The sequence below is a fragment of the Cuculus canorus genome, chromosome 1 (genome assembly GCF_017976375.1).
Source record: "Cuculus canorus isolate bCucCan1 chromosome 1, bCucCan1.pri, whole genome shotgun sequence".
Classification (NCBI taxonomy): domain Eukaryota; kingdom Metazoa; phylum Chordata; class Aves; order Cuculiformes; family Cuculidae; genus Cuculus; species Cuculus canorus.
In genome coordinates, this window is record NC_071401.1 from 113,917,845 (window position 1) to 113,945,388 (window position 27,544).

Genomic DNA, 27,544 nt, shown 5'->3' on the forward strand with positions numbered 1-27,544 from the left:
GCAACTTAGGCTCAGCCTTACATAAATGGGGAATTCCAACGTACAAATGTAGTTTTGATTGCAACTGGGGATTAGAGTTTTAGAGACACAATTGAACAAATAAAGCATAGCCACTTGCATTTTTAGCACGTGTTTATTAAAGGACCGAGGACATCCAGAAAAGTAGTGTGAACCCACTAAGACCTTGCAAAAATGCACAAAATACACCAGAGATAGGAAAATACACTTGTAACATATTGAGAAAATCAGACCCTACAGCTATGTTCAAATTGTCTCCTTTTGTTTAATTAATTAAAATAGAGTATTTCTTTTGTATTATTTAAACACCTTCCCAAAGAACTGAAATTATGCTCTTCCAGATCTTTAATGAAAATTTCTTGCATCCTAATGTTTGTGAGCTACATATATATGATGTTTTTAGGAAAACACAGGAGAAAGCTCAAAAGTTGCAGCCCAGAAAGGAACAGTCAGGCAGTGACAGCATAATTAAGAATGAATTATTCTCAGCTACCTACACTATACTGATTCTAGTATTTGCATCTTCAAGAAACATGGAATAATTATTTGTTTAAAAGCCTGTAACATGACTAAGATAATATATGTGAGTTGAGTATATGCAGGATGTGCCCATGAATATCTATACGTGTGTATGTAGAAACACATATAGGTAGCCAGGGAGATGAAAGGAGAAAAGAACGTTTGCAAAAGACAGATTTGGATGGATTTTTGTTACAGGTTCTAGTTAATTTTATTTTAAGTCAATGTTATTTCTGCTTCTAGGGATAAGGAAGATGAATCCATAAGGAATCTGAAGTTGCTCTGAATCTGAACAGTTACTGCTAGATAAACAACAAATGATAGTTTCTTCATTAAGAACGTGCATTCTTCCGCAAACAAACAGTCAAGAGTGTTTTCATGTTATAACATCAGAGATGGACATGATAGGCTACCGTAGTAATCAGCTTTTATAAGAGAGACGAACTGCATTTTCTCCTTGGCACATCAGTTTGTATTCTGACGAATCCAGTCATAAAGTACCATCACCTTAGTATAAACACCAGGACGATTGCGCCGAGCACATCCTTCACCCCAGCTCACAATGCCAGCAAGGTACCATCTATTTCCCTTTCCTGTGCAGGCCAAGGGACCTCCAGAATCTCCCTAAAATTGAGGGGGTTAAGCCATTTAGTATACATGCATGCACACACACACATACACACACAGACACAGAGAACATTGTAACAGGTTGCTTAAAGACAGAAAATAACTGCCCCTCTCTCCACCAAGTCCCAATTTAATATTAGGATCATATTTCTGGGTAGAATGTACCCAGCTAGATGTCAAATGTATTAAATTTATTTCAACTTATGAAAGCAGCACAGTCATGAATATAAAGCAGCAGCAAGAAGTTTAAAAAACTACTCATTGTTAATATACCCTTACAGGATTCATAAAGCAACTGATCACGGTCTGAGTGAGGAGAGGAGAACACAGGGATGGAAAGCGGGAATTCAGAAAGATAACACAGCACCCTAACCAAAAAAAAGAAAAACCAAACCAACCTGAAATGCCAAGCCAAAATAAACCCCAGGCACAATTAAGTATTATCAGCAGTTTCATTTTCAAGACTGTATCTACCTTTATAGAGGGACAGGAAGGAAAAACAGCTAAGGATCATGGAAATAAGAACTGGCTTCTCACAGGGAACAGGCAGATGTGTATAGCAACCTAGGAAAGTAAATCTTCCCATTTAATTTTATTCACAGGATAAAAATGCATTTGGGCTCACAAATTCTTTATGTCTTTGATTGTTTTCTAAAGCATTCTGCTTCAGAAACTGCCAGCCTCTGGCCTGGACAGGTGCACAGTCTCCTGGGTTGAAAACTGGTTGGATGGCCGGGCCCAGAGAGTGGTGGTCAATGGAGTTAACTCCAGCTGGAGGCCAGTCACAAGTGGGGTTCCTCAGGGCTCAGTACTGGGTCCAGCTCTGTTCAATGTCTTTATCAATGACCTGGATGAAGGCATTGAGTGCACCCTCAGCAAGTTTGCAGATGACACTGAGCTGGGAGGAAGTGTCGATCTGCTGGAGGGTAGGGAGGCTCTGCAAAGGGATCTGAACAGGCTGGACCGCTGGGCCGAGACCAATGGCATGAGGTTTAACAAGGCCAAATGCCGGGTCCTGCACTTGGGGCACAACAACCCTATGCAGTGCTACAGACTGAGGGAAGAATGGCTGGAGAGCTGCACGGAAGAGAAGGACCTGGGGGTGCTGGTTGACAGCCGACTGAACATGAGCCAGCAGTGTGCCCAGGTGGCCAAGAAGGCCAATGGCATCTTGGCTTGTATCAGAAACGGTGTGACCAGCAGGTCCAGGGAGGTTATTCTCCCTCTGTACTCGGCACTGGTGAGACCGCACCTCGAATACTGTGTTCAGTTCTGGACCCCTCACCACAAGAAGGATGTTGAGGTTCTGGAGCGTGTCCAGAGAAGAGCAACAAAGCTGGTGAGGGGGCTGGAGAACAAGTCTTACGAGGGGCGGCTGAGAGAGCTGGGGTTGTTTAGCCTGGAGAAGAGGAGGCTGAGGGGAGACCTTATTACTCTCTACAACTACCTGAAAGGAGGTTGTGGAGAGGAGGGAGCTGGGCTCTTCTCCCAAGTGACAGGGGACAGGACAAGAGTGAATGGCCTAAAGCTCTGTCAGGGGAGGTTCAGGTTGGATATCAGAAAAAAATTCTTCACAGTAAGAGTCATCAGGCACTGGCAGAGGCTGCCCAGGGAGGTGGTCGAGTCGCCTTCCCTGGAGGTGTTTAAGAAACGGGTGAATGAAGTGCTGAGGGACATGGTTTAGGGAGTGTTAGGAATGGTTGGACTCGATGATCCAATGGGTCCTTTCCAACCTTGTGATTCTGTGATTCTGTTTTAAACCTTTATACCTCCTGTGAATGGACCAGATCACAGAACTCTGACCAGTTATCACAGCATCATAGAGTGATTTGGTTTGGAAAGGACTTTAAAGTTTATCTAGTTCCAACCCCCCTGCCAAAGGCAGAGACATCTTCCACTAGATCAGGTTGCTCAAAGCCTCGTCCAGCCTGGCCTTGAACACCACAAACACCACCAGGGATTGGGCACCCACAGCTTCTTTGGGCAACCTACTCCAGTGCTTCACTACCCTCAGAGTGAATTTTTTTTTCCTGGTATCTAATCTAAACCTACCGTCTTTCAACTTAAAACTGTTTCCCCACATCCTATTAAAGCACTCCTTGATAAAGAGTCCCTCCCCAGCTTTCCTGTAGGCTCCATTTTGGTACAGGAAGGCTGCTATAAGATCCCCCCAGAGCCTTCTTTTCTCCAGGCTAAACAGGTTCAACTCCCTCAGCTTATCCTCATATGGGAGGTGCTCCAACCCTCTGATCATCTTTGTGGCCCTCCTCTGGACTCACTCTAACAGAACCACGTACTTCCTGTGCTGAGGACTCTAGAATTGAATTCAGTACTCCAGGTGAGGTCTCACAAGAGCAGAGTAGAGGGGCAGAATCACCTCCCTCGACCTGCTGGTCACATTTCTTTTGATGTATCCCAGGACATGGTTGGCTTTCTGGGCTGCCAGTCACATGGCCATCTCATGTTGAGCTTCTCATTCACAATGAATGCAGCTCATCTCTGTAAATTGACCCTGGAATTTATTTGTTGCCCTCAGCTGGAACTAAAACATGGAAGAGGTCAAGAAAGCCTCGTGCTGAGAAAAGAGTAACAATAGCAACCTTTCACCATCCAACGAAACAAAATTATCTAGTGATAAGAGCAGAAGCCAGAACAGCAGTGTCTCTCAGGCTGCTGTCACACTGGCAATTTTGATAATCCAAGAGGCTGATCTCAAAGCTTGAGAAAGGAGGCTATATAGTCTGGCCTATTCTGTATGACCAAAGCCAGTTCTGAGAGACGAAAAGGGCTGTAATGCCAGTGGAGAGAGGAAGGATACTAAAAAGAGGAGCCAAGACCAAAGAATATCCTACTGTGAGAAGAAATCAGTATCTAAAAGAGTAAAAAAATTATTTTCTCTATGTAAGTATCACATGATCTAAAGATGAAAAGTGTTTGGAAGCTTTGCATAACCTGGGCAGTACGTGCACAGCTTGGGTGTCCAGGAAGAAATGAAATAAATCAAGATGCCCACAAGGCTGAAACTGTAGTAAAAGGGTTTCGGGTTCTGTGGGGATTTCCTGAACTGCCAACATCATTCCTCTCTAGCACCATGGAGGAACTACACTAATGAGAGAAAAGAAGCAAATAGCAAAAGTGCTACTCATACTAAGAACTTCGGGGCCCAGAGGTCCAGCATGCTAAGACTCAAACACTGCATATTATGTTGTAAACCAGATTGAATAGTATGGCATATAGCAGAATCAGCTAAAATGCCCATCTAAAAAATCAAGGGCATTCCATAAGCAGCACATTCTTTTAAGCAATGTCAAACTTCTAGAACAATATGTTTTGCAAAACAGTTCCAAGGTCTAAGGTGCAGAAACTGCACATAAAGTCAGCAAAAATAATAATTCATTAAATTTGAATTTAGAGACAGCAGAAAGATCATGCCAATAGTCTACTGCATATAAAGAATTCTGACCCATTAAGAGCTATAATCTTATAGAAATTATCCTATTACATTAAAATAGTAACATTTATCTATTGCACAAAAATTCTATCAAATTACCGTAGTCTAAAATCCATTATGTGTTTCTCTCCCTTTGCACAATAACTGTTATAATGACCATGTCTGTAATTTTACAATGGATACTAACCAAAACAAATTTAAATAATGATGAAGTACACAACTAGTCTGATAACTGAGAAGGCAGAGACAAGACAGCTGAAGTACATCCAAAGAGCAGTTTCTGACTGTATGTGCAAATAAATTGGGTCATATAACTTATGATACCATAAGGTAATAAAAACTTGTAATTATATATAGGAATGAACATTTGAAACTAAAAGGCAGCACTGAAACTACATTTACCAAACCTAGCTTACCCTTGTTTTTTGCATTTCTTTGTGACTGTGAAAATACATTACTCATTATACTGTTACAGTGTTTTATTAATCTCGCATCCAGACATCAAGAAAGGGGAAAAAAAATCAGTATGAATAACAAAAATTGCATATTGCCTTAACTTTATTGCCTTTATCCTTACATCTCTAGTCTCTTATAGGATATTTAGCTGTTGAAGGTGAAAATGAATTATTTTCAAGACATTTTACCACCTGTTTTTGCAAAGCAACATTTCTCAAGAGTTTCAGAGGTTATCTATGCCAAATTTCCCTCCTTATTTTGGACAGCCTTTAATTGTCATGTTAAATTAGCCATACATGCAAGCCATCTCACTCTGTTACTAAGGAAAAAAAAAAAACAAATCACAAACAACTCTGAACAGTTTTCCACTGAAAGAAAACATTCCTTTATAGTTTTTCTACAAGTTCCAGATTACCTGACATGCATCAACACCACCATTAAGATTCCCAGCACACAGCATACGTGACGTGATGAGATCATCATACAGCTTGTTGCAAACACTTTGGTTAATTATTTTCACTCGAGCTTCCTGCAGTGTTTTGGCAAGTGGACCTAGAAAAATATACAAATAGTATACAAATACAAATACAAAATACAATAGATACCATTTGTCAAAAAACAAGAGAGAATTGTTCCAAACTCAAAATCTAACCTTCTGATAGCAGGAGAATAATTCCCCTCTCTTCAATTGCTGCCTGCCCTCAGGTTTGGGTTTTTTTTAAAAAATGTTTTCTACGGCACCCTCTAGACATAGACATCCCTAAGCACCATCTTTTTGTTTCCTTAATCTTTATTCTTTTGAGCTTTTTTTGCCAGATAGTAGTAAAAATCCATGCAAATTATAATACAGGTTTCCAAGCAGTGTGAGTACTTTTGAATGCCATTTCAAATTATTCACAAAGTTTTTTGTTGTTATTTACACTATGGTTATGCTCCAAACATTTTCAAAATCCTAGTAAATGAAATTTCTACATTCTTTTCCATCCTTTCAGTTCTAGGGAAGGAACTGAGAAATGAAGCTGAGAGGTGAAAAAATATTTCAAAACAAAACCAAACCAAACCAGTAAGTCACAAGTGATGCTAAGATCTTAATTCTGTAATCAAATATTGTCATATGGTGTCACTGTGAACTAAATATCCTTAGTCATGTTTTGGATCAACAGGTAACACAACCTTTTCAATACCTGGATGATAAGAGGAAGTACTGGGATTTCGTTTGTTTGCTCATTCAGCTGCAAGGGTGAGTTGAGAATGAAACAGGTAAGATAGAAAAATACATTTTTTTCGTATGCCTTTATATTAACTGTTAAGTGTTACCCACATCATTTTGTTAAATAGCAAGACATTGTACGACAGCATCAACCATGAAGGCATTATATTCATTAGGCTATTACATTATTATCTCAATTTAAATCTCTTTAAAAAGTCATATTAAGAAAGCTAGAATTACCATAGTACATGACTTTTGGTTAAACATAAGGGATTATGTCTCAGCACGATCATGGGGACCACTGCAATGCTGAGAAGCTTTTTCAGCCCAGGTTTCAAAGCTGGCTTCTGTTTAATGCTGAGACAGGGACAAGATCCCATGGGCTCCTCCATCGCCCCTCCCAACTCTGCTTTTTTCCTGCCTCCCCCACCGCAGCCTGCTATGCCAAGCTACACAGGTAGGACTCTTCAGATGGCAGACATTAAATTGCCTTTTGTTAAGAAAGACAAAACAAAAAGCCCTCCACAATATCTTTGCAGTTATTGCTCTTCATGGCCCCACGTTCTCAAACAGTCTTAGAGACAAATTCTTCCTCTGCAATAGTTGCAAGTCACTGTTTTCTTTACCTGTAAGATTCCTTATGACCTAATCCCCAGGGAAAATGTGCCACAAGCATGAAAAGGGCACATTTCTGTAAATCTGTGATCATTTACTTTTCAATTTTTTGTGACACCTTAGTACAAGTATTGGCTTTTATCACCTGCCATCCAAGTAAACACTCAAGATTCACAGACTGTACCCAAAGAGAGATTTTTCTACCTTTAATAGACATACAAAATCAACCCACGTATTTTCTCTTATTACTATAAATAATTTATTGTTAGAGTTTAAAATTATGCCAAATTTGCAAGAAGTATATCCAGGAAACGAACATACTATTTTCTTTTATGGCTCCCCAGCCAGTTACATAGCAGACAGTTCCATACATAAATATTCTAGAGGTGCTGGGTAAACAAATGGGCTGTACCAGCTCACTGAAGAATACAGGTGAATCCATTTCCAATAGGGCGATATCATAGTCTGAGATAGATGGGTCATACCGTGGGTGGACAATAATCCTTTTGATTGACCTCATAGCTACATGATTGTTCTTTTCATTGATAGCACGTAAGCCCATATATGCTCTCCATCCTGAAGGACTGGAGTATCTGTAAAGAGAATGTTTTCAGAATGTCCCATTGGAAAGTAATGCAGTGTCAGCTCACTCCTTTTTATTGACTTTTCAGTATTTCACGAGATTCATTCAAACTAAAGTGAATGGAGTAGAATGCTACTTAGAAAGAGGAATGTACTATGGTCTCTGTTTTCTAAAATATTAAATAATGTTTTTTCTTACCGTTTTGATAATAATAATTTCCTGGAGATATAAGACAAATTCTTTGCAATGCGCCATGTTTCGGGAGTCATAAAAGTGTATTATTAAACTCTGTTTCTCCTTGCAATATGTGTGATATATGTCTTTTCAATTTACTCTACTTAAACTGAATATTGGTGGATTTTACAGTACACTTACCAATAAATAGCCATTTTCTTGGGAGAAAAGGACATAGCTTCTACTCAGAAAATCCCTGTCTTCTACAAAAATGGTCTGGACCATGAATCTGACAAAACAATATGTTTTATCATGCAAGATTCACTGGCAATGGAGGCAGAATAATTATTTTGGATAGTTAGGACTTTTGAAGCCAGCAGAATACAATATTCATGGTTCGGGTACTGATATCGTGTCACAGAGTTATAGCTTGAATCAACTTATCTAGACAAGTAATAGTTACTGTAAACTTTTGAAAGCAACATGGTAAGGTTTTAAACTACTAATATCCTATGACAGTATAACTTCTTTATACCTCACAGATTCGGAATCCAGGAAGCAATGAGCAGCAGATATGAGCCACTTATTGGAAATAACAGTTGCACCACATATATGGCCATGGGCTCCCATCTGTAAACTTGCTTGCCAAGGCCACTTTCCAGATCTTGCATCTTCACCTCCAACAATTCTGTTTTTCTTAAGCTGGCGTCTTCCACAAGCTAATAGAAATAATTGAATAAACTAGTAAAGGAGCACACAAGGTCATTTCATTTTGCTATGCTTAATACATAAACTTTCAGCCATAGGCCTCACAGCTGTTGGTAAAAAGAACTATTTTCTTACCGTGCAGCTGGTAAAAAAGTTAAGTATACTTGCCCGCACTCAATAGGCAGGTTAAGAATAAACCAAACATTGACCATCCTTGAATACCACTTTCTAAAGAGGTTAGTAACTCAATAAGACATTCCAAAAGCTCACTTGTAGAAAATTTGTTGTCTTTTGCCTCCTTTCATGCACTGCTCCCTCACTGAATTTCAGTTAACAACCACAAAGACATTACACACAGAATAGATCGATGAGTTTAAAATGAAACAGTGCAAAATTCAAAACAGATGTTTTCTTACAGACGTTTACAAAATTATTTTTTTTAAACTCCCATCTGATTTAATCAATTCTTAATCCAATTACACTTGACCATAGTACAAATTCCTGACTCAGTTTCCCAAGTCATGAAATATTTTTTAAATAAGTGTTACCACACCACAGCTCATTTCATCAGATCCATCTGCACAGTCTCTTTTCCCATCACACTCAGGATTTGATTTCAGCAAACATTTTCCATTGATGCATTTGTATGCATAAGGGGAACAACTTTTGTAGGCTGAAATAAGAGAGAGAATGTAGCGTCACATGTTTGGAGCCACAGATTAAAATTATTTTAAAAATTTTCATGTTCATCCTACTCAATGGTGAAAGTTGTTCAAAGCTACACATTCCAGTTTGCTTGAAGCCATAGCCTGTACTTGTTTAAACCAGTCCCTCTATGGACAGGGAACAGGGAAACGCACCACTTTTATTAACAATCACACCAATTTCAATCACCACTGTCAATGAGGAAAAAGACAGAAGAATCTGACTCCTGTTTTAATTAACTCTAAAGTGAGCAAACTAGGCTTGTCTGATTTTTTGTTTTGCTTTCACTAATACTACTGGCATTGCAAATTCTAAGTCTTCACAGAAGATATCATCTGTAAGTCAACTCTTTTAGTTTTAAGTGAGAGTTGAGAAAATTGTGTAAAAAGCTTTATATGTCCCTCCAACAGATTTTTAGCTAAGGACTATCACGGTTTATTATGTGGGAATACTGACAGATCTTAGAAATAGGCTTTCATTACTGTCACTCTTAGTATCAGTTATTTACAGTATCTTCAAACAGTGGCAGGAATTTTTTTCTTTTTTTTTCAACTATCAAGGGCATACTCCTAGCTAGTTCAAGGACCTAAAATTCAAAACTAGGTAAAAATTATAGAGGCAAAATGCAGCAAGTCACTAGGGAGACACTATTAGCACTAGCAATGTCCATAAACGTGGTGGATCTACAATAAAGATATCATGCATGTGACAAAGTGCAAAGGTCCCAAAGCCATTATGTCTCTCTCACATAACATAATTTGGTGTTGATCTGGCAGCACTTAGGGGAAAATATGCCCTTCTAATAAGATCACCAGCAAGCGTGGTTAGGCCATCTAACTAAATTCACTGTTATTTTGAATTTTGCTTCACGAATTTCTTGTCTACACTCTTCCAAGAACTAGTCCAACTTGGTATGTTTTGTTTGCTTTGTTATGAAACTTGTACTTTGTACTACATTTATCCATTAAAATAAGCACATTCGTGCTTCTGCTTTCCACCATCTTTTGGAAAATATCTAAAAATATATACTTACAGCAGTTGCTTTCATCACTTTCCACCCCACAGCTGTCATCATCTTTACAAGTCTTATACTGACTCTTACACTTCTTATCACCACAGTTCAACTGTTCTGGACTACAACCTGAAGAATAAAGGTCTGTAAATACTTTATAATCCAAATAGCTGGCCAGCAGCCATATGCTACACCCCCTACCAGAGGTCATCTTGGTGTTACTGTGCCATCTCTGCCAGGCACAGTCTGTCTCGGTTTCGATAGCCTCCAGTGACACAGAGACTTGTTCCGTTATCTAACTTGGCTACACCATGACTTTGCCTTACATTATGGTCACTCTGGAATCTCTTCATTGTTCCCTGTGTTCTTTGGTGCGCAGTGCCCCATGTGAACACAGTACTCTAGCTGAAGCCTTCCCACTGGTGACTGGGAAGATCTTTTCAAACTCCTGTCTTACATCCTAGCGTGATACTTCAAAAAAAAAAGAAAACCAAACCAAACAAACAAACAAAACTCAGCAACAAAAAAACTCAGACCGAAAACAAAATTGGAAAAACACCAAACAAAGACAAAACCACACACAGAAAATTTTATGACTTTGTCAAGTCAGCTTTTGAGCCAGTATCACCTCCCAGCCACTTTTCAACAGAAAAGTATCTTAAGAAATCCGCATCTGTATTTGATTACCAAAGTTCAAATCTTGTCTTTATCGAATGGAATTATCATTTTCTCCATACTTGTTTTCCAGCTTGTCAAGATCATTTATAAACACATCCATCTTAAATACATTCTTATTTCATTGTGTGTCACTGCCCCTATTTCATAATTACCTTCTCTAATCCATCATTTAGATGACTAACAAAAATTATGAGAAGTCTCATAAGAGATACTGGCAGAAGGACAATGAAAATATCCTTCAGTTTGTGTAATGAGTCATTGGCAAGGACTCTTTGGAAACAATTTTCTATATTTTTTTCTCACAATGTTTCTTTTACTTCCTGATACATTTGTCAAACAAGACAGTGATGAAGTGCAATTTCTCTGTTTATCCTCTCACAGCAGAGAACTAAAACAAAATAAAAACCATGCTGATTTTAATAACTTTTCTACTGTTTACAAATAGTTTGCTTTCACTTCTTGTTGCATATTTTTTTTCTCCCACTCTTTAAAGAAATGCATTACACAGCCTCTTTTCCAGACTTTTAGATATTTAACCACATCCTTCATGTGAATTTAAAGACAGCCACCAATATTTTAGAGATGATTTCAACCAGACTCTAAACTTCCTGGAACAAACTGTTTAAAGGAGAACACAAAGAAGGAAAAACAGCCCTACCGAAAACTAATTCAGCACTACCATCCGCATTGCCTTTCCAGCCTTCAGACTGGTTGCTTGAAGGAATGTATATTCTATCTGCACATCTAAGGGCAAACTGGAAAAGTGAGAAATTAATGGCACTAGAAATGCTATTACAGTCTAAATGCTGTAACACAGGACTGTACTATGAAGAAATATTAAAAAAACATTAGTGCCATTTAAAAACTAAATTGAATGTTAAGAAAGGAATTTATATCTTACTTGGTATAATCTGCTGAAGACTTTTATCAAGCAGCCTGAATTATATAAATCAATATTCACCTAAATGGACTTTAAAAACTACATTCACATTCACTACCTCACTCTAAGGGTTGATTCAGCACAGATATATAATTACTACCCATAGCCAATACCTCTTAAATTTGTTAAGATAATGGATTTTACACAGGAACATCTAAGGAAGAGGAGAGTGAGGGGGAAAATTCAAAATGAGGCATTCTTCTTAGTATTAGAAATACTAATTTCCTGACACAATGCTGTAGAAACTCACCTCTGTGTATTATACTCCAAGTTCATGTTTGATGTGAATAAGTGTTTCATCAAATAATTTTCAAATCTAGCAATGTCATTGTGAAACAGACTTTGCCAAAAGATTTTTTCTCTTTCAATTCTCCTAAATATACCAAAAATGTTTGTTCCCTTCCACTTTTTTAAAGGAAGGAAAGGAAGGAAAAGAAGATAGATAGATAGATAGATAGATAGATAGATAGATAGATAGATAGATTAGATCGATCGATCTGTGGAAGAATAAGTAGCCAAAAATCTTCTCTTTCTGCCCAGGTCAAATCAACTTAAACTTATTCCTCTTCAGCACCACAGGCAAATTAACAGCTAAATAAGATTGAAGGACTAGACACATTTGTCCTACATTTATTTAACCAGTTCCAGTCTAGAGTCATTTAGTCGTCTTCACTGTCTTTGCATGTGATGCCAGTGGGGGGAAAAGCACACACTATGCAGCCAGCACTAGCTTAAAGCAGGAGCCTCTCTGTGTTCTCTTCACCGCTCCCTGAAGCTATTCAGCTGATGACTGGCATTCACTTCCCAAGTCAACTCAGCCATGCCTGTGATTTTTAATAACGATGCTTTGGTAGGCTCCCAACAACAGGAAGACGCTAATCTGAGGTAGTGGCTACAGCTACTAAAAACGTGAGAGAAAATGGTATTTTTTCCCTCTCTTCCTCTTAGTATTAGAACAGGCACAGCTGTCACGGAACACCACTGCTCTCAATGCATTCTGCTCCCTCACAAATGCCTTTGTTGTATTGGCTTGATACTGACACACCACAGGTAATCTACTCCTCCTGGTGAGTTTTAAGATTGTGACTAAGGATTGATCACATGACTGAGCCATCTGCTCTGCCGGCTTGGTGCTAGAAATGGGGTAGAGCACACAGAAAGTAAGGACTTGTACACACAATGAAGACTAGGGATTTTCTCTGTAGGAAAAAGGTATTCATAAAATAATAAAATAGTTTGGGTTGGAAGGGACCTTAAAGGTCACCCAGTTCCAAACCCCCTGCCACGGGCAGGGACACCTCCCACTAGATCAGGCTGCCCAAGGCCCCATCCAACCTGGCCTTCAACACCTCCAGGGATGGGGCAGCCACAACTTCCCTGGGCAACCTGTGCCAGTGCCTCACCACTCTCACGGTGAAGAAATTCTTCCTAATGCCTAGCCTAAATCTGCCCCTCTCCAGTTTATACCCATTCCTCCTCAACCTATCACTACAAGTCTTTATGAACAGCCCCTCCCCATCCTTCCTGTAGGTCCCCTTCAGGTACTGGAAGGTTGCTGTAAGATCTCCTCTGAGCCTTCTCTTCCCCAGGCTGAACAAGCCCAACTCTCTCAGCCTGTCCTCAGACGGAAGGTGCTCCAGCCCTCTGATAATCTTTGTAGCCCTCCTCTGGACCTGTTCTAGCACCTCCATATCCTTCTTACATTGAGGATTCCAGAACTGGACATGGTACTCCAGATGAAGTCTGGATGAGGAATAGAGGGGCAGAATCACCTCCCTCGCCCTGCTGGCCACGCTTCTTTTGATGCAGCCCAGGATATGGTTGGCCTTCTGGGCTGTGAGCACCCATTGCCTGCTCATGTCAAGCTTCTTATCAACCAGCACCCCCAAGTCCTTCTCTGCAGGGCTCCTCTCAAGCATGTTGTCTCCCATCGTGTACTGAAAAAGGAGATTGCCCCAACCCAAGTGCAGGACCTTGCACTTGGCCTTGTTGAACCTCATGAGGTTTCTCAGAGGCCCACTTCTCCAGTCTGTCCAGGTCCCTCTGGATGACACCTCATCCTTCTGATGTGGCAACTACACCACTCCGTATTCTTAGGCTTTGACTTGTCAGTTTTTGAAGCAGTAACCAGAGTACCCACAGGGCACAGTATAGTTTGCAAGTTTTTCAAGTAGAAAGACTCACATATTAATGGAAAAATAAATCCCTGAAAATACGAGTCTTATAGAATGACTGACCACAAAATCTGCCTCTTATTGCTAACGAAAGGCATGTAGCATACATCTGTACCAGAGAGCTTAATACAGAAATACTTCTAAGTAAGCAATGAACAGAACTACATTCAGTCAAGAAAGCTGAGGATCTGAAGAGGTTTCACAAACTGAACTGATCTCTGGAAATCACAGGGAACATTAATGACCTGGACTTAAACTGGGTAAAGGAAAAAGAAGGTATTGATTCAGAAGTGTATAGACTGTGAAGTCAGGAAAAGGCTGTAAGAAACCGAGTCATATTTCTGCAACACCTGCTAGAAAGGAGTCCTCATTATCTCTCAGTGAAACCTTCAATAGTTTGTCTTAACCTGGAAACTGATCCAGAGCAAGCGAAATTGTGATTTTAAAGAGAAAACTAACTATTTTTGGTTACCTCCTGTTGGCAGAAGAGTCATTCTAAGTGGCTCTCTGCCATCCTATTTTTATGTAGCAGCATGGCTATTTTTAGATATTGGCAAAATGCCAAATAATTAGATCTACAGAAACTGGGAAATTTTACTTTTACTTCCCATTTTACAGAAGTGTTGTTAAAAGTCAGAAAATAAGTACTACCTTCTAAAAACATCTTTTATCAGATTTTCTACACTTCTATACATTAATTAGAGAGGGATTAGGGTTAGGGGTTTAGGGTTAGGGGCTACAGGCTAGGGTTAGGGGTTGCAGTAGGTTTTCGTTTTTGTACATCAGTTTTTCAATATAATAACATTTTAAACATTCATCTCTAGTAATTATATTAAGAAAAAGAGGCAGCTCAATTTGTGTGTTGTTGGTCTGTCAAGCATGTTTTTTCCTTAAAAATTTAAATACTTGCTTATTCACTTACGGTCTGTGTGACTGAAGGCTTCGTACTCAATATAAAAGCCTTTGTGGGTGACCACTTCATCAGAATGGAAGTTGATTGCAACAGAATAACCATATTCTATGTTTCTGTTGTTTTCTGAAAGAGCTTTACAGTATCTAACAAGGCAAAAGTGAGAATAATTATTTTCTAATTGAATTGGCCATTGTCATCCAGCTATCTCTCCTCTATTGAAGGGCATCAGTGCCAAAAAGCTTTAAAATAAGACAATAAAGAACACCTAATTTTTAATGTGTTCAAACAGCCAGACAGAAGTATTAGGAAGCCTATTTACAGATGGCTTCTACTCCACAACTTTTCTGGGACTAGCAGACTTTGAAACAAAATACAGGAAGATGGGCAACATCAGAATCTACCTTATAAATACAAACCACTTCAAATCATGCTTGATTTAAGATTTCTTATTTGGGTTTGCAAACCCAAAAGGCTACAAATCCAGTGATGGTATAATACAGCAAATCTAATAGCTGTTGCTGGTTTCAAAATGTTCCTTTCAAGAGACATATCACTCCAAATATTTTTTTTAAGCATACAAAAAGCAATTCCCCTTATTTGTTTTCCTCTCCTTACTTACAGAAAACAATTTCAATCACTGAAAACTAATATAGAAAACGAAACTTCAGATCATGCAGGCTTTTCATCGATGTCAAGACCACTGTCAGGAATTCACAGTTCTGCTGAAACTGCGTAAAATCCTGCAGTTTTCCATATCATTGTTCTTAAGAGGAACAGCAAGGTAAGTAAATGCGTAAGACCAGAAAAAAACAGGATGCTTAAATTAACATAATGACAAGAGTTTAGTTCTAGAGAAGGATTAAGAACAAAATTCTGCCAAAATTCAGTGGAAGGATACTGATTATTGTTGAAATTTATCTTTCAGCATTGGAATTGGCAACATGCCCTCTTCTTAAGTATGGTATGTTGAGCAGAACGCCAAAGTGAGAACTAATATGCCAGAAAACAGTATATGTACTTACTTAACCCCATCGATTTCTAACCAATCTTTATCACATTTACTGGACCCTGGAGATTTCTCTTGAATTTGTATTATGAGGATTTTCAATGAGAGCCTGTAGCCAGGCAACGGTGCCTAAAAATGAGAGCAGAAATATCACAACACATATATCCACAAAACGAAAAGGCCTGTGCTTCTAAGGTGGTAAATCTTGGCTTACTTATTATAAGATTCAAAATGGTGCATTTCTTATGATGTAAATTGATACCTTTGAATAACCAAAAGAAATGCTATTTTAAACATGTATAAAAAACGTTTTAGGCCCAACTTTGGCTGTGCTGTGCCAGACAAAGGAGTGCAAGCCTTCCTGCAGTTAGCACAAAGCACTGCATCCAAGGTTCATGCTGCGTTTGTACTGCCACCTTTTCCTGGAGTTTATGTTCATTTAAGACATCTATGGTAGCTGGCCACTCAACTGCGTTAGCTATGACCAGTCTGTTTTAGAAAGCCTTTTTCTTCCCTTTCTGACACATAGAAGAGAGTTTTTACTACAAGCTGCTAGCAAATTTCATTGAGCAAGTGAAAGTTAGAGACTATTACCAACTTGTAGACATGAAGAACATCTTTTTCCAGGGAAAGTAAAAGAAGTAATTAAATGCTTAATAGAGCAACAGATAAATACATCAGAAAGTTGGTGGAAATCATCAGCAGATTCTAAGTTCTGCCAAAGTGCTTGTTGGAAATTCAAAGCTGCATTTCTGAGCCAAAGTCCTGCTTATGCAGATGGAGATTTCAGGGAAATACAGTGTGGTATCCATCACATGAGGCATGATTACACGACCAGTTTCTTTCTGACATAGAAGCCAAGACCTGGTTATTAGCAATTTCCTCTGGCTTCTAGCAATTGTCATCTTATCTACCACTTTGTTTCTGTTATGAATAATACTTAACTTTTTGGAAGCTCTCAAAGTTTACTTCCCACAGCTAACCTTTTCGTGTAGAACAGGAAAGAAATGGGTGCCTAAGAAGTCAGGTGCAGTGGTATTAATACGTTTCCCCTTCATTTCACCCACACTGGAAGAAAGCCATTTCTCCCAATTTTACATCTATATCACATAAAGTCATCACTACCCAGAAGAGTTCCCAGCACTTACTCTGATGATCCAGCTGCAGTCAATGTTTGGTGGGTAGTAACTTGGGTAATAAGGGGAACTCAGTGTCCCATTCCAGGAAATATAATGACCACCACACACTGTGAGAGAAATTTATCAGCAAGGAACAGTGTTATCTCTGCCGGGCTGAAGTCCAAAGCCTACTTCACTTGCTAGGAGCCTTCTGTATGTACAGAGTTAGAATTGGTTGTGACAGTATTAAACTCAAATTTTTACTGTGTTAAAAGAAAATCACCTAACTTCCACTTCCTCATCACTCTGAATTTATCTCTTTTTTTCTTTTTTTTTTATCAAATTACAGTTAAAGATAAGCACAGAACTACTCAGGATGGAGTTTTGGTTAAAAAGTATTCTTTGATGATAAGAGGAAGAAGTAATTAACTGTGGACACAACAGACCTCCCCCTTGCAATTTACTGCTGACCTTTCTGGAGACATTTTCAAAAAGTGAAAAGCAATCAGCCCAATGAAGTGAAATCTCTGACTGATTTAAATAAATCAGGAAGTCTGTGTGTCAGTTCTCAGTCTGAAAATTCATGCCACATTTAAACAATGTCTTTGAGGTTTTATTTTCTTCCAAGAACTCTTCTAGATATCCCTTCTGTAGTGATTTTGGTTTCCTTTAGATAACGTAGTAAATACGAATATGAATATAGCAGAAATTAAGACAGTTTTGAAAATAAGGTTTTCTGGCAAAACCTGGGCCAAACATAATTCAAAATGTCCCCCTTCAGAACAGGGAAGCAATTCTAATTTGTGATGTGCTTAGGATGAACATTTGCTTAAGCAGCATCCGCAGAGACATAAAGCTGAAATGTGCAAGCTTTGGAGACATTTACCCACATGCAATCCCCTATGCTTTGTTCCATAAGTGACAAAATAATGTTATTCAAAATATTTCACTGATCACAGAACGTCTGCAAAATTCATAGTACTCCATAGTTTCGGAATATACACGTTTCTCATACACTTAACTGTGCTGAGCAGCACTTTCATAAAAAGATCAAAAAGATATTAGAAATAAGTGGTTTTGGTCTTCTTTTCCATTTTCTTTAAGCATGTATTCCTTGAGCTTGGGACAGATTGCCAAAATGGATAAAACTACTACTTTGCCGCTGAGGCTATCTAGCTTTGACTATACTTGGAGTACCTGTAGTGCTATCTGGCTGGCTACTATCTGATCTGCTACCACTACTTATGAACAACAGTTCTACCTTTGTAATAAGAGTAATGTCTGGGAAAGATGACTTGGGTAGTAATCAGGAAGACAAAGAAATATCTCAGACCAAAGGATGTTCTCTATATGTTTGGTTCTCAGATTTTTTTGGTAAGTGTATCAGAATGACAATACACCAACTTAAATGATAACATTCCCTCTTCCAGGTATATTAGGCAATATCAACAATTTTAGAGGCAAAAAGAGGAATAAGTGTGCTTGCATCAGATAGTTGTTTTTATTAATTACTTACTGATTTTAGGAACAGCTTGAAAATGAGCTTTTAATATGTTTCTTTCTTCTCTTTGGTCCAGTGTGAAGGTAACCAACATTACATTACCTGACGATGTCAAACGTATAACAGGAGTCCAGGCCCCAGGTTCACACCATCTGAAAAATTACGAAGCTTGCATTAAAAAAATATTTACCACATTCCAGTTATCTTTGCTGAGAAAACATGCAGAAACAACACTGATTCAGTCATCTGTGTTTCAGAAGCATTCCCCTGGTTATCACTTCCTCTTATTCTTCCACACAGTTGATACTACATGAGTACCAGAGTTTCCCAGCATTGAGGCTTAGTCACTCAGGGTGAACATTGCAGATTTTCTTGCCTAACAGGTGCTCTGAAGTTTTCAGACCTGCAGAAACATCAGAAAGGCAGTGCCAGATGCAGTTACTTCAGTAGTGATAGTGGTACAGCTCAGTAGTGGGTAGTGACGAAAAGGCAACACAGCACAGCAGTGTTGTGCAGGATCTATGCAACAAAAAACAGGCTCAAAACATTTCCAACCTATTAACATTCAGCTTGATTTCATACCACAAAAGCTGCCACATAAGATCCAGAGACCCATGCATGGTAATTACTTCTTATCATTCTCCTTTTGTTTCAATAACAAGGAGTTAATTTATATCTTGAAATCTGAATACTTGCTATCACTTACAATTTGAGATGCTATTTCTTGCATTTGTAAAATTCACTCTTCTATTTATTCCATTTTGAAATCCACAGCATGTTTTGAATTTCTTTTCATTAATTTACAAACCTGCATGTGAAAAATTTCTAACAGCTTTCTTTCTCTATGCACAGCAAATTAAAACAATTAAGATAAGCCCGCATAGTAAGAGTTTGACAACATCAAGTTGTATGACTCATCACTGAGATCCAGAGTGGTAGCATTAAAATCAAATTTTTTAACCTTAAACTGACAGTAGTCTACTTCTGCTTTTAGTAGGCTATCATCTGCTCCCATTTCCTACAAGACACTACACAATGGATCTGTGGTTTGCTTCTGTTTTGCAGACCTTTTTATGATAATACCATCAAATCTTTTATAAAATGAACAATGCTATTCCCCTCCCCACTGCCATGTAGAAATCTTTCAGCATCTTGATCTTCTATCCAGTGGACAGCCTGGGTTATCATCTAGCTGTACCTTTTGTCAGAGTAGCCTCAGAAAAGCAAGGCAAGTACATACAAAAAACACTGTCCACATGAGATAGCTGCTTTTACAGTGTATCTCATAATCTCAGCTCACTCACTCTTTAGTATTTGTCACTGAACAGCTGCATTACTGCAGTTTACAGATACTGGTGAGAATCCTTTCAGTCACCATATGTGATCCTAGACTTGGATGTCAGGGAACAACGGCTGTAATAAAATAATTCCTGGCTGTGATGCATATTGTAGATATGATTATTAGTTCTACTGCATCTGTCCTAAGTATATGACTATCTGCTTTTAGCTTAAGAGGAAAACTGATACCTGCGCATTTGCTAGGCTAGGCTGGCAATAAAAGAAACCGAAAAAGTCAACATTTTGGAGGCATTATGGAGCTTTTAACAATTTCTGTCACTGAATTCTGTTCCAGTTCTTTGATAGCAAGACATCAATGCACATTCTTAAACTTTCTGTCTTACAATTAAATGCATCAGTGTTTTCTGAATATGTTACACCTTACACTCGATTTGCTAGCTTCCTGATTCTTTCGTGTATGCAGCTGACTCTACGTTTCCGGTGCACAGAAAGCTGAGCCATAGCTAATAATGCAAAATGGATTAACAGCCTTGGCAATAACCCTTAATCAGCAGCAGATCAGACACAGTCCAGCATCTGGAATAGGATTCTCCATGTTATACTACAATCTAACTCCTTACAAAACCCCTGAGCTCATGTCTCTCTGGTCTTCTGACAGTTTGTCAGCAATGGCAATACTTTTTGCATAAGGAAAGGGAGAAGTTGGTCATCTTCATCTCTATTAACCATCTACTTATTTGAAGTAAGTTAAAGCACTACTAAGTAATTGCGTTTCAGACACTGCTGAGTCTGCATGCTCCAACAGCCTCTTCCTAAAGTTGTTTAAAGAAATTGCTCCCTTGAAATCACCCATCCTCAGATCCTAAACTTGTTTATTTTGTTAATGAAGAAAGGTGTGTGATGTTCATACATGAAATTTGACTCTGTAAAGTGAGAGCAGTGTAGTTACTGAAGGTTCCAAGATCATATGATCTCACTTATCAAAACAGACTATGGAGTGACTGTGAGGATGGGGCCTTCCATAGACAGCACCTCTGTCATGAACAGGGGTCTGCCTGTGACTGAACTACTATAAAACATGTGCTTTCTGAAAGTAATAGGATACAATACTCCAAGAAAAATGGGTCTGTATCTTTTTGAGTTGTGATATTAACTGATGAAACTGAAACCAGTAAAAATTAGTCATGAAGTAGAGCAAAAACCCACAGGAATTTATAATTAATTGGGGGAGGGAAATATGGAAGATGTTTTTAAAGATTTTTAATTAAGGTGTATTTCTAGTCTTACATTTTGGAAGGCTGCTTGATATCATTTTGATATTTCAACTGTTTCAGATTTTTTCTGTACAGTTCAATAAAACACCTTTGTTCTGTTCTATCATACCTTGTAATGATCTTGTTCTGCAGAGGAAGGAGGAAATCATATGCTGATAAGTGGTGTGTTGCACAGCTCTCTGGAGTGACACCATGCAAAGTGATGACTACCAGTCTCACCACATAATTAGAAGGAACTCGCAGCCTCCATTGATAAAAAGACTTTTTGGGATTCATCAGAGTTAGAGTCCTGTTGTTACCTGGCTTGGCATACAGGTCAAAGGATACTGCTAAAGAAAAGAAGCTGGATCACTGGCCGAAAAACTGTTAAGTTGAAAGATAAATTAAGTTATTGGTTAAAATTTCAAAAGAGGCAGTGACAATTGCACTTCTTATCTTTTACAACTATTCCCTTTTCCTTACCAGGCTGCACCTTCTGCTCTGGCCAAGGAAGAGCAATGCCTCACCACCATCAGCTCATCATACACTCATCAAGCAGGAGGGGACTTGGCTGCAGCTGCTGCCATCTCTGCTTGAAACCTACTAGTCCCTTTGCCATTTTCTCTCCGCCCCTCTCCATGTAATGAGAGCACTTAGAATATGAAGTCAATCGTGAGGTGTGCTTGATATGGAGAAACCAGGCAAAGTGAATTAAAGCTCTACAGATGATCTACTGATCATCAACTATTAGTAATCAAAGTTATCTAGTCACAAAGCAAACAAATTATGTATAATTTTATACAGTAGCCTTTTAAAAGTTGCCAAGCGAAGAAGCCACAGCACACTGCAATTCAGAAGGATCTATTAAATTTCAACCATTCTATTCAGAACATCAGAATTAAAGCTGTAAGGCATTTTCATCTCAGCCTTTATTTGAAGCATAGCCCAGGGAGGTCCCTAGTCTGGTTTAGTTTGTAAGCCCTACAGATATACACATAACTGGGAAACTACCATTTTTATGTTACTGGATTTTTTTTCCCGAAAGTTAGAGTAGCTGGGATTGAAGAATAATTACCTGATTTTAGCATCACATCATGTTCTGCAGAATCTGAAACTGAAATTTAATAACTATCAGCTACACGAGCCGATGACACAAACCAGAGAAAGAAAAACAGATAGAATAGATTTCAAATGACAGGTACATTGTTACCAAATAGCTCCATTGCCGCAAGATCCAAATCTTCCTCCCCAGAAGAACTAAACATGCGAGCTGCTTGCTTACTACAGATTTCTTTTTGCTCAACTGGAGTGAGTTTTTTAAGAGAAGCAACTATATCTTGTGGTGCCCAGAATGTATTCCAGTAGTAAGCTCGAAGTCCAGACTCTCCTTCACTGTGGAGGGAAAAAAATGCATCATATTTTGAACAGGCTTGCCACTGGTCTGCATTTTCAGTTCACACATTTTCATAGCCAGTTGAACTGCTCTGCAAAATATTGCAGCTGAACACAGTGGCAAAGACCTCTCTTGTCTAACAATTGCTTTTTCTACACAGTAGAAATACTTAAAAAAAAGTTGCTTAAACAGTAACACACTGAACCCAAAAACCAGACCTCAGAGAAAATTCTTGCAATAATTTTTACAGAATTGGATGTTTCCATCCCTGCACAAAATTATACACATTTAAAACCATATTAAGGATCTAGACACATTTTCCTTAAGATTTTTAAATTAGTCTCACACCATATAACAACATAATTTTATGTCCCTGTGTTGATATAACTTTTCACACAGTAATTGATAAAATAAATAACTGTATCGGTGTGTATAAAAATAATTATTTAAATGATTCAAAGAGCCTGTCCATCACATTCTTCCTTTTGAAACAGCCTATGGACTGACCTTTCAGAAGCTTTCAAAGCCTGTCATGACAGTAGCAGCCATCTACTTAGTGTATTTACATTTCTTACCTGGCGCTTACGTAGAGAGCTTTGCCCAAAATTATGACTATGAGTTTTGTTTTGAGAAGTTAAAAAGTAACTTCATTTAAATAGACAAAACCAAAATAAGATTGTTCAAGTGGCAGAGAAAAAAAACCTTCTGAACTGTGATTTCAAAAGTCAAAAGCAGAGGAAGAAACTACAGCACAATCCATAATCCAAGGCACAATTAAAGTTCTCTCACCAACTCTACAGGGTGAGAGATTAATTTAGCTCTTAGCTCACATATGTAAGTGCATTTCTACATTTTCATTCCATATTATAGGTATCAGTATATTCTTCTGGATAACTAATTTAAAACACACAAAAGAAGATAAGACAAACACAACTGAATATCTCAAGTTTATACCACATGCTGGAACAAAACTTACCTGAAAGTCACCACGATAGATTTCAAGTAGTACTCTCCCCAGGAGGAAGACTCATAGGATTTTGCAAACTGACAATAAAATAACAGTAAAAGAAAATGTAAAAAAGTGTTACATTTTAGTGTCAAAATTTCTTATGCTGTAAAAGTATTTGTCTTATTTCTTTCTTTCCCCTTCGTCATCCAGCTCCTATATTACACTGTGCATCACTTTAAGAAAATATGTCAAATAAGGATCATAAACGTGCATTCATTTCCACTAAATAAAAAAAATTACTTTTATGTCATATCACATTTCAAGACCATTGAAATAGCTCCCAATAATTAGCCTTGAAAAAGAGACTTTATGAATACATTTATAGTTTCGTTTTAGTCTTTAAATTTCCAGCATATAATCTGGACGTGAACAACTTGTATTTGCTGTGCACAAAGTGGCTTTCAGATGCTTGATTAGCTCTTTAGGGAAATACAGACTAACAGAGAACTGCTTTGTATTTAAGACTGCCGTTCACATGTAACCAAGGAACAGTATTGATCTCACAAATAGGAACTCGTGTAAGAAGTGCAAGAAAGCAAGCATTGTTGCTGAGGATAAGGGAAAACACAACAAAACAAAAAATTAAGCATTGAATCCGGGCTATAATAAAAAGAGAACATCAGAAAAAATTGTAGTAAGGAAGAATGTTTGAATATAGTAAAACAAAACAAACCCCACACTCGTAATCCCTTTAAGAAGAATAATTTGTGCATAACACTGAAACCCCCAGGTTTTACTGCCCAGGAAATGTTTGCCTTACTGTGAGACACACAACCTCAGCTGTCTGGCTATATTCCTAAAGCTGTATACCACCAAGGCACTTGCTAAGCTTTAAACTTACTATTTTTTAGGAAAAACAAGCCCTGTGACAGACTAGAGCCTTCTTCTCATTCGCAGTCTGATTCTGTAATAAATATTTATAAATTATTGCCATACTTATGTGGGAACTTACATAATTTTGGATTGCTTCTGCTTGCAGGAGGAATTTCTGTGACTTTGGATCATTGAGGTCATTTGTATAAGTCAAATTAGAAATTTCTATGCTTCCACTGATATAAAGAAAGGAGAAAGTAGGAGCTGAGGAAAGAAAAATGGTTAAAAAGTTAGGATACATAATAACATAACAGAAAATCTCCTGGAACAAGCCTTGCAAAAGCATTGTCCTTGGCATTAGTTCTTAGGAGAAACACACAATAATTACCAGAGCACAAAGTCAATCCAATTGATAGTATAATGTTCAGAAGAAAAGGAGGAGAGTGAGGTACAGGTTCAGGCAGACCTTTCTACTAGTAAGCTTTAATTGCTAAAATTCCATTTTCAGCATTGCCATCCTCTTCTAGAGGTATGATTTTAATGTCTATAAGTTGAGATCTAGCAAGGAGCTTACATACGTACCTGCTCTATTTTGAAAAAATTAATAGAAGACAGTTGATTCCTATATGTTCTTTGGAAAGGTGGCATTTATAGTAATGATAGTATTCATAAGCAGAGATAGAAAAAATTAGACATAAAATACATACCTTCATTATTCTTGTGCATTTACCAACAGTTAAATTTTGTGCTTTTTTTTTTTTTTGCCTCATAAAAGACATTAAGGAAAAGGGAGAGTAAAAAATCTATACATGTGTTACATGCTTAGCTGCTTTGTGCTTAGCTTTTCTTACTGACCATTCACACAATGCAAAATACTCTCCAGATCGTGCTGGAGAGTAACACTTACAGAATAAGTAGTGCAGGACTAGCATGATTACTGTAACTATTAGACAAACTGTGGGTAGTATTCCTAGAAGCCATCTTCTCCTCATCCATTTGAAGAAATAATACTTCTGAGAGAAACCTTCTTGGTTGGATGGACAGTTGCGAATATGCAGACTTTCCTAAAGAGAGACACGGAAAGTTATCATTTAGTACTAGTAAGATAACGCAAGAAGAGCTATTGTACCACATCTTAGTATATTTGCCTTTTTAGTTTTCAAAGAGGTTTAAATTAATATAATATCTTTCACATTACAAGCTATATTACATATGAAACCCACATGTTTGTGACATGCATTTCAAGCCCTATAATTGGAGAGGAAAATTCCTCTATCGCTTTGGTTACAAACAATTTGCATATGAAGAACAGAGGTCAGTACAAAGCCAATACTAGAGTGGGCAGGCAGATCATTTACTGCATTCCTACTGTAAAGCTTAGCTGTGCCTCTTACCTGCCCTGCAGTCTGCTCAGAGTCATATGGAGCCGATATGCTGTAGACAGAAACCCGGTTGGAAGGCAAAGCCTGCATCACGATGCCTTGACAAATGCCTTTTAACAAACCTAATAAGGAAGTCCTAAATTAACCTCATTCCTTAAATATAACCCAGACTAACATACCGCTCTCCCTGCCACGCACACAAGGCTTCTCTCATTTCATTTTTGCTATACTGCTTGAAGCTGGAGCCAGCTCATCTGCAATCAAAGAAGGTGGGGAGGAAAAGTTACTATCACTGTAACTCTTTGTTTTCCTAATAGGCTAAGCAGGATCATCATCTCATCATTTGAAAACAGATCAGTTACCCCCTTCTTTCAGAAACAGAAGAGCAGGAAATAATTTAAGACACAATGCAAAGGAGACACAAGCAATTTACAGATAAAATTTCCTAGAGCAAAGTAAATGAAGCAACTTCTAATGAACATCTGCTGGAATGCACAGAAATATTTATGAGAGAGAAGAAATGCACAATTCCACAGACCATCTGAATTTTCCAGCCTCAAGCTTGTACCACAATGTGGAGGCCTTTTACTTTGACTGAACTATTAAATTGTAACATGAAGGGAGGTCTTTTACCTTGATTCAGGTACTGAGTTGTAACATGAAGCTGGTCTATGTGACAGCGGGCACAGTACGAAGGTCACGCTTGGGCTGATAGTGCTAATACAGTGTACTTCCTAAGGAACAATGTAAGCAATAGTAGGGAAATAAGTAACCAAAGCAGAATGCTTACTAGATAAACAGGATATTCAGAGCTAACATGTGATAGCAACAAGTTAACTAATCAAATAGTCGCTAGAAGACATGAAGAGTGCGTGAATAATGGTTGTATCCAATTATGTTAGGCGTTGAATGATAAGACAAACTATAAATATGTAAGTCAAACTACAATAAAATGGCGTGCACGTATCATCATATTGGTGTTGTGCTGTCCGTCCTCGCATGGTTAAGAGACTCCAGACCCCTATGCCACAGAACAAATGTAACAGCAAAGCGATTCATGATCGCATCTCCTGTTTGAAATTAAAACCAGTTTTAAGTAGGCAAACCAACAAGTTCAAGGTATTCTCTGTGTGTTATAAGAAAATTAAGGATGTGTGTGTTGAAATAACGTACTTTATACCTGTTGAGAGAGAGAGCACACAAAGAACAAAATCTAGACGATCAAAACGAGCCCAGAAACAGAAAAGGAATAAACCAACCTCCACTCAGATCACACAGAGACAATAAAAGAGATTAATTGGAAGGCAATCCTCATAGATCAGGAATGTAAACTACAATTGTAGACAGAGTTTTTTGTTCAAGTCTTTTTTTTTTTTTTTTTTTTTTTTTTTTTTTGCAACAGCTTACCTTCTACACACAAAACCTGCTGACTGACTTATATTAATATATTGTCCCTTCTTCCATGGGAAAAAAACCCTCAGGAAAAGCCTACAGGGAATAAAACTGCTTTTGCATCATCTATAAAAATTCTATCAGGACTTTTAAAAAGTTATATACATTCAGAGAATCCAATTCCATTACAGCATGTCTCAGAGGGTAGAAGCATCAGTTTTATTTGAGGAAGGACAAGTTCATTGCAAAAACATAAACTGCCTTATTTACATAAGTTGTTAAGGTTGCCTGAGGACAAAGAATTCAAATTATCAGGTGGATGAACTCAAATATGAGGAAATTAAGGCAGGAAATACAGTTAATTCCAAATCATGCAGTTAGTTAAAATGGAAGCTGGAAAAGGAATAAGATTAACAGAACTTCTGATATCCAAAAGTGAGGGCCTTGTGGGTTTCACTTTCTGCAGTCCCCTCCTCTACCTCTGTCTGTCAGTTGTTTTTGATTGAGGAGATAGGGAAAGTAGCATTTCAAGAGTACCAACAGCTGATTGCTACTTCACAGTTACTACAGTATTTGGCCATACACATCTCAGAGG

At 38.2% G+C, this 27,544-nt stretch overlaps 1 protein-coding gene across 5 annotated transcripts; it reads right to left on the minus strand.

Annotated features, from left to right (window-relative positions):
* Window positions 1–34: 34 nt before the first annotated feature.
* On the minus strand, window positions 35–26,445 carry LOC104056005 (transmembrane protease serine 7-like). 5 transcript variants are annotated; one of them, XM_054088373.1, is made up of 18 exons: window positions 26,191–26,445; window positions 25,737–25,811; window positions 25,083–25,239; window positions 24,315–24,439; window positions 23,330–23,397; window positions 22,171–22,352; window positions 22,036–22,074; window positions 21,091–21,310; window positions 18,424–18,560; window positions 16,938–17,035; window positions 15,806–15,918; window positions 14,793–14,926; window positions 10,100–10,207; window positions 8,915–9,034; window positions 8,189–8,372; window positions 7,218–7,489; window positions 5,487–5,623; window positions 35–1,161 (listed from the first exon to the last, which is right to left on the minus strand). In XM_054088373.1, exons 3-18 carry the CDS (start codon window positions 25,165–25,167, stop codon window positions 1,003–1,005), a joined length of 2,181 nt encoding a protein of 726 aa, XP_053944348.1. In that variant the 5' UTR covers window positions 25,168–25,239; window positions 25,737–25,811; window positions 26,191–26,445; the 3' UTR covers window positions 35–1,002. The 5 variants fall into 5 exon arrangements, 3 of the variants coding, with proteins under 3 accessions (XP_053944348.1, XP_053944339.1, XP_009555504.2); XM_054088364.1 differs by having other exon boundaries at window positions 25,570–25,811; XM_009557209.2 differs by having other exon boundaries at window positions 25,570–26,445.
* Between the last annotated feature and the right edge of the window lie 1,099 nt (window positions 26,446–27,544).